General features: G+C 41.6%; 2 protein-coding genes across 4 annotated transcripts in view; one reads left to right on the top strand and one right to left on the bottom strand.

The window, feature by feature from the left end:
* The window catches only part of TMEM204 (transmembrane protein 204), a 203,080-nt gene that overhangs the window by 128,458 nt on the left and 62,492 nt on the right, over positions 1-12,130 (bottom strand). The gene's annotated exons all lie outside the window — the stretch shown is intronic.
* Positions 208-12,130, top strand: part of IFT140 (intraflagellar transport 140) — a 92,733-nt gene continuing 80,810 nt past the window's right edge. For 2 of the 3 annotated variants that reach the window (XM_075515476.1, XM_075515475.1), the window contains exons 1-3: positions 209-316; positions 7,327-7,502; positions 8,736-8,957. In XM_075515476.1, coding sequence (XP_075371591.1) covers positions 7,356-7,502; positions 8,736-8,957 — 369 coding nt within the window. In that variant the 5' untranslated portion in view covers positions 209-316; positions 7,327-7,355. Of the gene's footprint in view, positions 317-7,326; positions 7,503-8,735; positions 8,958-12,130 lie in introns of all 3 variants that reach the window. The other variant, XM_075515477.1, reaches the window with a different exon arrangement.

Genomic DNA, 12,130 nt, shown 5'->3' with positions numbered 1-12,130 from the left:
AGGCTCCGAAGTTGTTTAATCTGGCAAATGATAACGGATGATCTTTGTGTTACTAAAGCAGTTCCCATTCAGGTAAGAGGATTTAAACTGAAGGTCAGACTTCTATTTTTAATCCTTTATGGCTTACTAAATAGGAAGCACCTAATCATGCAACTCTTTTTTTTTTTTTTTTTTTTTCTCAGCATCTGAGGTCAAGCCCTTAGAGGAAGGGAGGAAACACACTGTGTGTGACTATACTGCTGAAGCTTGTTCTTTGTCTGTCCTGGGACTTCTAGGGACTTGGAGCTGTTAGGCATCTTTTGAGTGCAGTACTCAGGTGGGAAGATCTTAGGATCCGAGGATGCCCTGTTCACTTGTCTATTTAGGGTATAAATCCTTTACAGCAGAGCTTCACTGTTGAATAGTGGAGGGCAGGGAACTTTAATTTACAGCTAAGCCTGCACAAGTAGGGATATGTAGTTTAGCTATTGGGCAAAATTTTGTGTAACATTGAACCAGGCAATTAGGAAAGCTGTGAAAATGGTCACTTGAGCAGAGACAGTCACTGGGGTTTTTTTAGATGATTTTTATTCTATCAGCCCAGAAAGGGATGATAGACTAGACGATTGCTTGAGGTTCCTACTGGTCATGTTATTTTTGACTTGATTGTACTATGTAGTTGCAATAGTTTCCTCATTAACCTGGTTGAGAAAACTAGCCATCTGCACATGTGGTCTGCTCAAATACTCAACTTCAGTTCTGATGATCTCAAAAATACTATGTGCACAAACAGTGAAAATAGTCAGTTGGGCAGAGCCAAGACATGAATTACTAACTCTAGTTTGGGAGTGGCACCTTCGTGAGCTAATGGTGTTACTACATGTCCAAGAATCCACCAAGAAGAGATGCCATAAATGACTTTGTTTAGAGCTCATGCCTTATAAGGGAGAAGATAATTAAAGCACGAGATAAAAAGCTATGGGAAACAGGACTTTTCAGTTCTGCTGCTCAGAAAACAACTTGTTCTAGAGGGGATTGCTGAGCTTGTAGCAAGAAGGTCTGAAGCCAGGGTTTTACCTCCCTACCTAAAGTCTTATCTTCAAGCTCTGGAAGAGACTGCATGTTTTAATGCAGTCTGCCTCCCACCTACTACTTTTTCCTACTTGCTAACAAAACTGACTTTTTTTTTTTGTTAGAAGGGTCCTAGTAGTTGCTGTATACTTGGAAAAGGGGAACAGTGTGAAACACCACATAAAATACACAACATTACACGTGGCCAGAGTCCACAAAAGTTAGTACATGCAAAAACTGTTAGTCACAGCTGTACTAGAGGTGTGACTTGTTTTCATCTGTTTGTGGAAGTGTTGGGGAACTAAGAGGAATTACAAATGATTGTGGAGTTGACAGTGGTATAAGGATTGGGTCTTGAATTGTCTCTTTCAAATGTGTTGGGTAAACCTGGCTGTTACGGCTGAATGTAGGCCCAGCACTGATGAGGACTGGAGATGGAGCTGGGCTGTCCCTGACCAGGGCCATACCTGCTGCACCCAGGGGTGCTGGAGGAGAGGAAGGGTGGTATGTGAGGGCAGTGGCAGGAAGGCTTTGTGGGGCTATCTTCACTTAGATGTTATTAGAAAAACTTGGCCACTATCTTAAAAAGTTACCAAATCACTTTTCCCACAAAAGCTCTGAAAGAGCTCATGAGCTCTGGGCTGTATAATCACATACGGTTATGACATGCATTTATATTTCACTAAGTTGGATCAGGTTCTGTTGCTGTGGGCATTTAATGCATGTTCAGTGACCTGAGGAGTTTGTGATTGAATCTTGATTCCCAGGAAGCTGGGGAGCTGCACAGTCCCTCCTCTGTGTTAGAAAAAGTTCCTCATGGGTTAGTTCACAAAATCCTGAAGGCAGCTGCTGATGCTTGAAGGCTGCCTGTGATTTGGGGTCTCACCAGCTGGAGCTCCGACGGTGGGTGTCCAGGTGTGGAAGCAGTCCTGCGCCCGGAGGTGTTGGCTGGTTTTCCTGCCCAGAGGCAGGAGGGTGGGACGGGGCGCTGGACCCGCCGCGCAGTCCGAGGAAGGGGCAGCCCTCCTTCGGTAACGTGCTTGGGGTGGTGGCTGGGGAGGCTGGTGCCCGGCCGGTCCCCCGGCCCCGCGCAGAGCAGCGGCGCTTCCAGCCCCTCCGACTACCGCTCCCAGGCGCCGTTCGCGGGGCGAAGGAGAGCTAGCCCGGAGCAGTTGCTGCCCGCTTCGGCAGGAGTTCAGGCCGCGCTGCCCCGCTCCCGGCAGAACGCTCGGTGCCGGTCCCGGCCCGCCGGCGGAGGACCGCGGGGCACTGCGGCCGAGCGCGCCCGGCACCCGCTGCGCTCGGCACTTTCCGTCTATCTCCGGTATGCCAGCGGACCGCTTCGGTTGTTTCCGTGACTCTTCGGCTCCGGGTCGGGAGTTTCCGTGCTGGGCTCTCCCCGTTGTCAGGGGTAACGCAAAGCATCTCGGAGCGAGTGCGGCCTTCAGGGCCGGGGCTGCCGGCAGGTAAGAGAGGGCCGGGGGCGCTGGCCCGCTGGCGTCGGTCCGAGCGAAGGCGCCGGGAGCCCTCGGCGGTTTGGCCGGCGGCTTCTCGGTCGGTCTGGGCCCGGTCTGCGGGAGCGGGGTCGGTCGCGGTCAGTCTGAGGCTCCGGGACGGCCGGGCCGCTGCCTGCGGGCTCCCCGAGCTCGGGCGGGCGGCGGGAGCGGCCGGGTCTGCCGGCGCGCCCACGGAGCGCGAACGTGGCGGGCAGGACCCACGTCTTTACCGCGGCCGAGCTGGGAGCAGTCGCTCCGCGCGGGCTGTGGTGGGTCCACGGAGCCCGTTGTTGGTTTGTGCTGGTGACTGGCGGTTACAGCTCGGCCGAGGTGACCCACGCAGGTTTCGGCCCACGCGAAGCGTTGTCCCGCGGGCAGAAGAATTGCTCGAGAAGCATGCTGGACTTGTCCCTGTGCGTGTTTTCTCATTCCATCTCCCTCAGTGAGGGTTCAGGATTTAATCAGATTTTTACTATTTACTCTTTCTATTTTACTCGTTAGAGGAAATAGCATTTAGTTGTTAGCCATCTTTTTGTAGCATAACTCGATTTTGTATTCTAATTTTTTTCTGGGGCTAGCTATTTGAAACATTTTAAAATCTAAAAAAGCTAGCATTTCTTATAGGTAGGGATTATAAGAAAAAAACCTATGCTTTTGCATAGGTAGTTGTCAAGTCTTGTCAGGGAAGCGTCACGGCAATGCATACGGAAAACTCATGTTATGAATATGCATTGTGATGGGTTTTCTGGTAAGCTTGTGGCTGGTAGCAGTTCCACTAGAATAGCAAACCTAATTGTAATCAGCCTCCCTTAGATGCTAAATGTGCTGACAATATTGTCATACAGAGCATACATGTAACTTTTTAAGAATTGTCACCAAAGACAGAATAGTATAATTAAAAATATGGTTTTTTCCTGAATGTAAATGATTGCCTTTTGAGATATGTGCATGTATTCTGGCTCTCTGCTGTTATTTGTAACAATAGGAATCTTGAGGTTACCTACATAAATCCCAGAAAATTCAAACCAAACAAATAAAGTCTATTTGTTTTGTAATATTTAATACCCTGTCAATTTGTAAGTAATGAATTTAGAGGTTTGTCTGGAGGGAAATCACCCCATATCAAAGGATAATCTTCCCCTACTCATAAAATTACTGACTCCTTGTGAAATCTTATGCATGTCTATGTTGGTGGGTGCAGACGAACAGAGTCCTTTGACCATACTCTGAGATGATGGCCATTTATCAATCTGCATTGGTCCCTGTATTGGTGGTATATGACCTGTGAGCTGATAAACCCTGAAATAAGGCTTGATTTCCCCAAAGGACCTGATATCCTGAGCACAGGGCCATGTTAGTATGAGTGTATGATCTCTGGACTAGACCTGGCTTGTATCTGGCCAGTTAAGAACAGGGGCAGAGAATGACCTTGAACCTCTCTTAACTTTTCTCTGGGCAGACGTTAATGTAATTTCTGATGTTTGCCTGTGTGAACCTTGCGAAGTTCAACAAGGCCAAGTGCAAGGTCCTGCACCTGGGTTGGGGCAACCCCCAGTATCAGTACAGACTGGGGAATGAATGGATTGAGAGCAACCCTGTGGAGAAGGAATTTGGGATACTGGTGGATGAAAAGCTGGACATGAGATGACAATGTGCGCTCACAGCCCAGAAAGCCAACCGTATCCTGGGCTGCGTCCCAAGAAGCGTGGCCAGCAGACCAAGGGAGGTGATGCTCCCCCTCTACTCTGCTCTGGTGAGACCCCGCTGGAGTACTGCATCCAGCTCTGGGGTCCTCAGCACAGGAAAGACATGGACCTGTTGGAGCGGGTCCAGAGGAGGGTCATGAAAATGATCCAAGGGCTGGAAGAACCTCTTCCATGAAGAAAGGTTGAGAGAGTTGGGGTTGTTCAGCCTGGAGAAGAGAAAGCTCTGGGGAGACCTTATTGCAGCCTTTCAGTACTTAAAGGGGGGTTATAAGAAAGATGGAGGGAGACTTCTTACCAGGGCCTGTACTGATAGGACAAGGTGTAATGGTTTTAAACTGTAAGAGGGTAGGTTTAATTTGGACATAAGGAAGAAAAGTTTTACGATGAGGGTGGTGAGACACTGGAACAGGTTGCCCAGAGAAGTTTTAGGTGCCACATCGTAGGACATTTTCAAGGTCAGGTTGGATGGGGCTTTGATCAACCTGATCTAGTGAAAGATGTCCCTGCGCACACAGGGAGGGTTGGAAGTAGGTGATCTTTAAAGGTCCCTTCCAACCCAAACCATGCTGTGATTTTATGAACTCTTATGGATTTTATGAAGTGCTTGTGGGTTGTTTCAAAAGTGTCCATCAGGTGTATCTAATCTGATTACTGAGATCAGATATCTGGACTTGGTCATGTTGTATTCCAGTCCTCAGAGTGGTTAACTTTTTCAGAAATTCTTGTCTTTTAGACTAGAAAAAAAAAAGTGCAGTGCCAGAATCATTTGTAGAGGTAGTGCTACTCAGTTTTCTTTTTTTTTTTTTCTTTGAAGGCTTTTTTAAAGACGTATCTGTCAAAGCTACAGAGTGTAAGTACATGAGGTTGAAGCAACAGTAAACATGAATTCCCAAGATTACAAAAAGCAAATGAATGTTGGTTTAGTGATTTTTTTTTTTTTACAACACTGAGTAATCCACTTATATATTTGCATATAACAGTCTCTTGCACAATTTTGTATAGTTATGGAGATTCTGAAAAGTATTTTATATTAGGGATTGTCCATAATTTACTTGACAATGTCACTGAATCTTGTTTTAGTAAGTGGTAGTTTGCCTCTTTAAATATATACAGTATTGATTGAAAAATTGTTTTTGCTGCCTATTAATGCCGAAAGGGATAGTTAGCTATAGCTATCCTAATTGCAACAAGCTGACAGTCACCTGTAGCAAAGCAGACAGCGTGGCTTGATGTACCCATTAGTAAGTTGATTAAGAGATGCAGTTTGTAAGCTTGACAAACTTATTTTCTTCCCTCTCTGAAGGGGACTGAAGTAACTGAATAATAATAAGTAGATATGATAATAAGTAAATATGTACTTATATAATAATAAGTAAATATGACTACAGATGCAAGGAACACTTAACAGCAGAAAAAGGTGGCTCTACAAAAGGCATTACAGCTGTGTGGTTTTGAGTGATAAAACCATTATTTCATATCAAATGTGTGTTTTTTCATTTAGGCATCTCAAATTTTTATTTTAATTTGAAGTTAATTTCTCTGTTAGTTCAAAGTTGGAGCCCATATAAAGCTTATATTCAAATATGGACTAAATTCTTCCTCTGTTAGAATAAAATGAAACAGATGAAATAAGAACAAAAGTGGTAGAATGGGTACAGTATTTTGGAACAGAATTGGAGATTTAAGAAAACTATTAAAGCATGAAATAAAGATGAAAACAACTCCAATTTTTATTTGAATGGTTTGTTGGGGTTTTTTTGTGTGGCAATAAAACTAGACCTACATGCTGCTATGGGAATGCAGAGGATTTTGAAGGAGTGCCAAGATAAAGGTGAACGGATCTCGTTGGAAATCAAATTGCTTGCGATTAGGCTAACTATACTTGTTTCTGTTTTGATGTCTGGTAGTTCATATTGTTCTTCATAAAACCAGAGGTAACCACCTACAGAACTACCAACTTATTTAAGAGTGTTACCCACCTTTCTAACCTGTCTAATCAAAGGTGCTAATCTGATTTAATTTTTCTTTTTTTTTGGGGGGGTGGGGGAGAAGACAGCCTTCTTAAAGCAAAATATTTATTTTAAGCACTGACAGAATATTTGAAGTAAAGAGACTTTAAAACAAGAGTCTGTTTATGTCCATTTTACATCCTGCATTGGTGTCCAATTGGTGACTCAGGCAAATCTAACTGCTATGCATATGTGTGCCTGCAGGTTCTTAACTCATGGTTTAGCTGCACAGAAGAAAAAGTCCCTTCCCCTGAAATGTGAAGAGAGTCTTTTAAACCTTTCACAGTTGTTTTTGTGGGTTTTTTTAATTATTATTTGGTTTTTTCACCAGGTCTTGACATTATTTGCTAATAACTCTTGAGGTGTTTTTCTCCAGCTGTTTTTCTTTTGAAACCAAGCCACTAAGATCACACAACACAAATCCCAAAGACCATCTCTGTGTGTGTATATATATATATATAAAACATTATTAGTGATTTCCTCCATTTCTGACCCACAACTCTGAAAAGAGCATTGCTTTCAGGTTCTTTTCTGTGGAACATCAGCATTTATTGAGTATCTTCATGCAAATGTAGATAATGGATAGTATGAGTTAAACTAATCTTGCCTAATTTCAACAGCACAGGTTCCAAAGTGGTGACAACTGTTAAAACTTACTTTGAAAGCCCAGATATGAGACTTTAAAATACAAAATCACTCTGTGCATTATTTGACATCTTTGGAGATGAAGTACTGGAAGTAGCTTTCTGGTAAATTCTGAGTTATTTCAGAGTCCTCTGAAATAAGCCAGCACAAGCCACTGGTGAGAGATTGGTACTACCCTATGTGCACTATGAATCTACAGACTACAAGGCTCAGTATTCCTCCGTATTTTTTAAAAATACCACTGTGACCTTTTTCACGTCTGTGTAGTGCGTATTAACAAGATGATGCTGTAGCTTTTTTTCCCCATTTTTAACCATACTTATTATTGTATATATAGTGTATATATATTGGATATAATATAGCGTATATATATGATATACTTAAGCATACCTGTTAGAAATGCTTGTTTTCCTTGTACAGGTTTGCAGTCTGTGACAGCTTCTGTTGTTATGGCTGTGTATGTGGATCATCGAACAGAAGCTCCCGATTCCGTTGCCTCCCCTTCTCATATTGCATGGCACCTACTTCATCCACTCCTGGCAGTTGGTTCCATCAGCACAGCATCTGGGGGCTGTGTGGATATCTACCTGGAACAGGTGAATAATCAGCAACTTTGCTTTTGGACTTGATACCATTTTGCTGGTTTGAAACTTCACTTTTTCTATGTATATATATGCAGCCTTACTTATGCTCCTTGAATCCCTCTCTGGATTTTAATTACTATCCCTGTCCCATGCTATCTAGGGCATGTGAGATTCATCAGTTACTGATTACATGTATTTTATAAAAAGGTCTTCATAAGTAAAATTGCTCTTTCCATTGAAATTTAATATTTACAGCCTTTCAGTCTTGTTTGTGATGGTTACCAGTTTGCTTTTTACTTCTTATAGTATGAGAATTTCAGGCGTAGAAGTAAAATGAACACATGCTGCTGCCTTCTTTTTTTTAACTCTAAGTGAATAAAATGTACTAAGAAATGTAAATAAAAAAAAAATTCCTCCACCTTGAGACTGAGCTGATTTGCTAGACTCAGCTTGTTCCATTTGAGTAGGTTGTTTCCTAGTATGGTTTCTGCCTGTAGACAGATTTCCTTTGCATACTCTAAACTTTACACAAGAGGCTTGCGTAGGACTTGGGTTTGCATAATTTTCAGGAAAAAAGTGTGCTATGTAGGGAAATGGTACTACAAGCTATCTAGCAGCAGACGTACTGGAAACATTTAAGTGTCTTAATGAGTAGCCTATAAAATGTATACTTTCCAAAGTGCATTATGAAACATTGTCATCCAGATTTTACAAATGGAAAAATAAATACATAGAGAGGTTAAATGATTTGCTTGAAATATTATTGCAAACCATGCATAAAGGAGTGTCTGCCTTTAAGAGCTGTTTAAGCATTAGTTTGTTCTGTGTCCTCAGTGAGGTGCTTCTTTTTCAAAAGTTGGGTTTTTTTACCTTGAAATGCGCTCAAAGCCTTCTTATCGTTCATACAGGAGTAAAAGCTTGATATTTAGTGAGAGCTTCTCATGTATGCTGTGAGGGAAGAATAGCCTGGAAAAGCAGAGTGAGGCAGTCACTTAACACTGCTGTGTTTTTATTAGCAATTTTCGTGTGGAGGTACTGCATGTTGTAGTACGTTTTTATGCGTGTGAAATAGTTGTAAAGAGAATTTCTGTAGCCACTTCATATCTCTTGCAGGAAGCTCTGTTACATGCCAGTCCTTTATCATAGAAAACCATCTTGTTGACTGGGAAGCAAATCTGAAAGTTTAGCTGCATCTATGTACTGAGTTTCCATTGTACTGAGCTTGCACTTTATTTCCATTTGCAGGGAGAACATGTGTCTGATGCACATGTTGAGAGAAGCTTTCAGGTCACATCACTTTCCTGGCACCCTTCCAGACCAATTCTTGCATCAGGCTGGGAGACGGGAGAAGTTGTGATACTTAACAAACAAGACAAGGAGCACCATGCTGTACCACCAAATCATAACGCCAAAATTACAGTCCTAAACTGGAGTACAAATGGTACCTGCCTTGTGTCTGGTGATAGGGTGAGTAGCTGAAATACCAAGTGTGTGTTTGATGTGGAACACAGTGTTGCAAGCCCTGTGATGGGAAGCCATTATGGAATGGATTGGTAGGGGAAGGGATAGTTGTGGGGGAAGGGATAGTTGTGGGGGAAATAAATTTCCTCGCTTTAGGTACAGATTAAAACTGTGAGGGAGTAAAATAAAATCTCAGTGTGTTAACTTTTTCTACAGTACTCGTTGCTGTTTTATCAATTTATCTTTAAATAAAAGTGTACCTAATCTCATTATGTGCTGAGCAGTAGATTAGGGTTTAAGGCTATTTAATGGATGGGGTAATTGAGGCATAGGCAATTTGAATGATTTGCTCCTGTCTATGCACGAATTTTGTGGCAGACTCGGGAATAAAGCCCAGAAGTTGAGAAACAAATTCCAGCTACAACATATTCATCCATAGTGAGTGCACAGCGATGCTCACTTAAGTAAAAAAACCCATGCTAGTCTCTCTTGTTCTGTTTTTATTAATACTCTAAAAATGAGTCAAACTTATTGTATGGAAAATATGTTGTGGAAATACTTTAAATGTGAGTCTTTATTTCTTGATGAGCTGGTTGCCCTTTTATATAGTGAAATGAGAAACTAGCTATTGAATATTTAGTATTCAGGATTAAGTATTCATAGAAGATCCTGGTTTTGCCAGTTCTTGAGTCAGCAAATGGGGAAAAAAAAAAAGGGCTGGGCTTTTCTATATTTTCCCTGGTATAAACTTGAGCTTGTCCAAGAATTTAAGTTCTGCTCTTTGAGAATTCTTACCTATGTAAGTCAGAGGAAAATACAATTTTAAATCATTGTTTGTAAAATTCTGTTGCTGCATTTGACAGAAATGCAGAAATACAAAATTGAGTCAAAAATTAATTTATCCTCTTCTTTATTAGAAAAGAGAAAATGCTGCCCAGGCAAAAGAAGGTGATGCACAGTGTAACTGAGGCCTTATTTATATGGAGATAGTACATTAATGTAGCCACAGCTTACGTTAACCCTACATTTATGAACAAACGTTTTTCAAATTGATTTATTTGGTGTCAGATCACAGTAATGAAGTCATCTTAAAACAGATATAGCTGTTCTAATAGGCAAATTTAACAATTTTATAGACTCATCCTAATTGCTCCTCTGATGAGAGTATTAATCAAAGTAGAATAAGCAGTGGTTTCAAGGAAATACCTTAATGTGACAAAACAAAGCCTATGCATGTGTTGACATGAATGGTCTTCAGTTTCATGTAGTTTCAATTGCAGTAGTTGGAAAGACCAACCTCAATAGGTGGAACAGCAGCACATTTGAACTCAGAAAAGTTCATTATTGCAAAATAACTGTGTTACTCTCTGCAGACATTGAAACACACAGCTGAGCACAGTTCAAGGTACTCCCTGGTTAATGAAATGTGGGTCCTTAAAAACCTGCAGCTGTGTGTATAGTGGCCAGCTTGAGCTGGCCATAATCAGCCTTGCTAAGAGCCCAGGCTTGTTAGGCTGTGCATGCAGCTGGTTCAGCATCCTGTGGCTAGCTCCAAGATGGTGTCTCTGCCCAGTACTGCACCGAGTGGGCCCACTCATCCCTTGTGTTGCACATTCAGTGTCATTGTACCATGATCTGATGTGCAGCATAGGTATGCTTCATTTCCTACATATTTTCTAATAGCTTTTAAGTTTATTTTTAAAATGTTTCCCATGAAGGTTTATAGTCAGGTAGCTTCCATTAGGTGAGTGCTGCCAGGGTCATACTCGGCTCATATTAGAGGAATACCCTTAGAAAGAAGATACATATTTGGGCCCTGATCTGGTTTCTTTTTGATCTTCACTGGGACTTCGTAATTGAGAGTGCTCATCTGGGAACATTCAGTCATCATAAATCTTGAGCTGCAAGAAAATTCTTTGAAAATAACTTCTTAAAGCAGGAATAGGATGCTGTGAAAACCAGAAGCTTTTAAGTTGTGTTTTAAGTAACAAGTAATATGGGTGACTTCCAGGTTTCAATCACACAAAAGAATCCTAAGGATCTAGGTGCTTTCTGTAATGAAAGGCTATTTATGAGGCAAACAGCCTTTATAACAAGAAGCTAAAGCTTTGGGTTGTTAAGAATGATTGGGAAGATACAGGATACCTTAAGAGTAAATCTTATAGATAAGGCTGATGTCCTTTGTCCTTTGCCTTTTGTCCAATGCCCTTTGACCTTTTCAAAAGAGACCAGTTCTGCATCCTTTCTACAACCAGTCACACTTAGAAGAGGTAGTGAGCTTTTTTTATTTCAAATCTCATGTGTTCCAAACTCAGAATTGAGTTTGCAACTGGGTTATCTGGATGCAGGATGGGATATCTAGAACGGGACAGAAGGAAGGTCAGCAGCTTTATACAGCTGCAGGCTTTTCCTCCAGGTTATAAATGGTGGAGGTGTTCTTAGTTGGGATCCCTGGAATTTGGTGACATTTAAAGCTGAGGGAAAAGTGAGAGGAGGAGCCAACAGGATATGAACTTTCAGATCATAGGATCCTGTGATTTCCAGAGGTAACCAGCAAACATCGTATGAACTGCAAGTGGCCTTTCGAAACAGGAGCACAGCATTTTCACAGATACACAGCTGTGTCACATTCTTTAAGCTGTAAGAGACAGCATTGCACTTAATAAACAGTTTTGGGTGGTATAAATATTATCATCTTACTGCTGAAAATAAGTTAGAACTTTGATTCTTGATTCTTAGGAAAAAAAGAAGGAACTGTTACCTTGGAAGGCCTCAGTTGCATCTCATGTGGCTTCTAGTTAGGATTGTGAAGAGTGTTTAGAGTGTACCACTGCTCTACTAGTCTTTCACTTCTAGAAAGACTATACTCTATTGAAAACAATAATGAAAAAAATAGAGCAAATTATAATACCACTGTATTGTTATCTATCTTAATGAAATAAAATGAGATTGAACCTTGATATTGCAAATTGCTGTTTTTTTCATGTAATGCTTACACAGAGGGCCTCCAAATGCAATTTGGTTCCCTAAGCACTAACATAATAACAACAATATATAATCTTAAAATTCCAGCTGTGAGTCTGTAGCGTAAGTCAGTTCATTGTCATGGTTAATGTGTATGTCATGCTGAACTGTCTTTGTGCTTCTCTGCCTTCCCCATTCTTTCCAGTCACCAGGGG

The sequence above is a fragment of the Mycteria americana genome, chromosome 12, assembly GCF_035582795.1.
Source record: "Mycteria americana isolate JAX WOST 10 ecotype Jacksonville Zoo and Gardens chromosome 12, USCA_MyAme_1.0, whole genome shotgun sequence".
NCBI lineage: Eukaryota > Metazoa > Chordata > Aves > Ciconiiformes > Ciconiidae > Mycteria > Mycteria americana.
The sequence above is the reverse complement of the archived record's forward strand: the minus strand, read 5'-3'. Positions and strand labels throughout refer to the sequence as shown.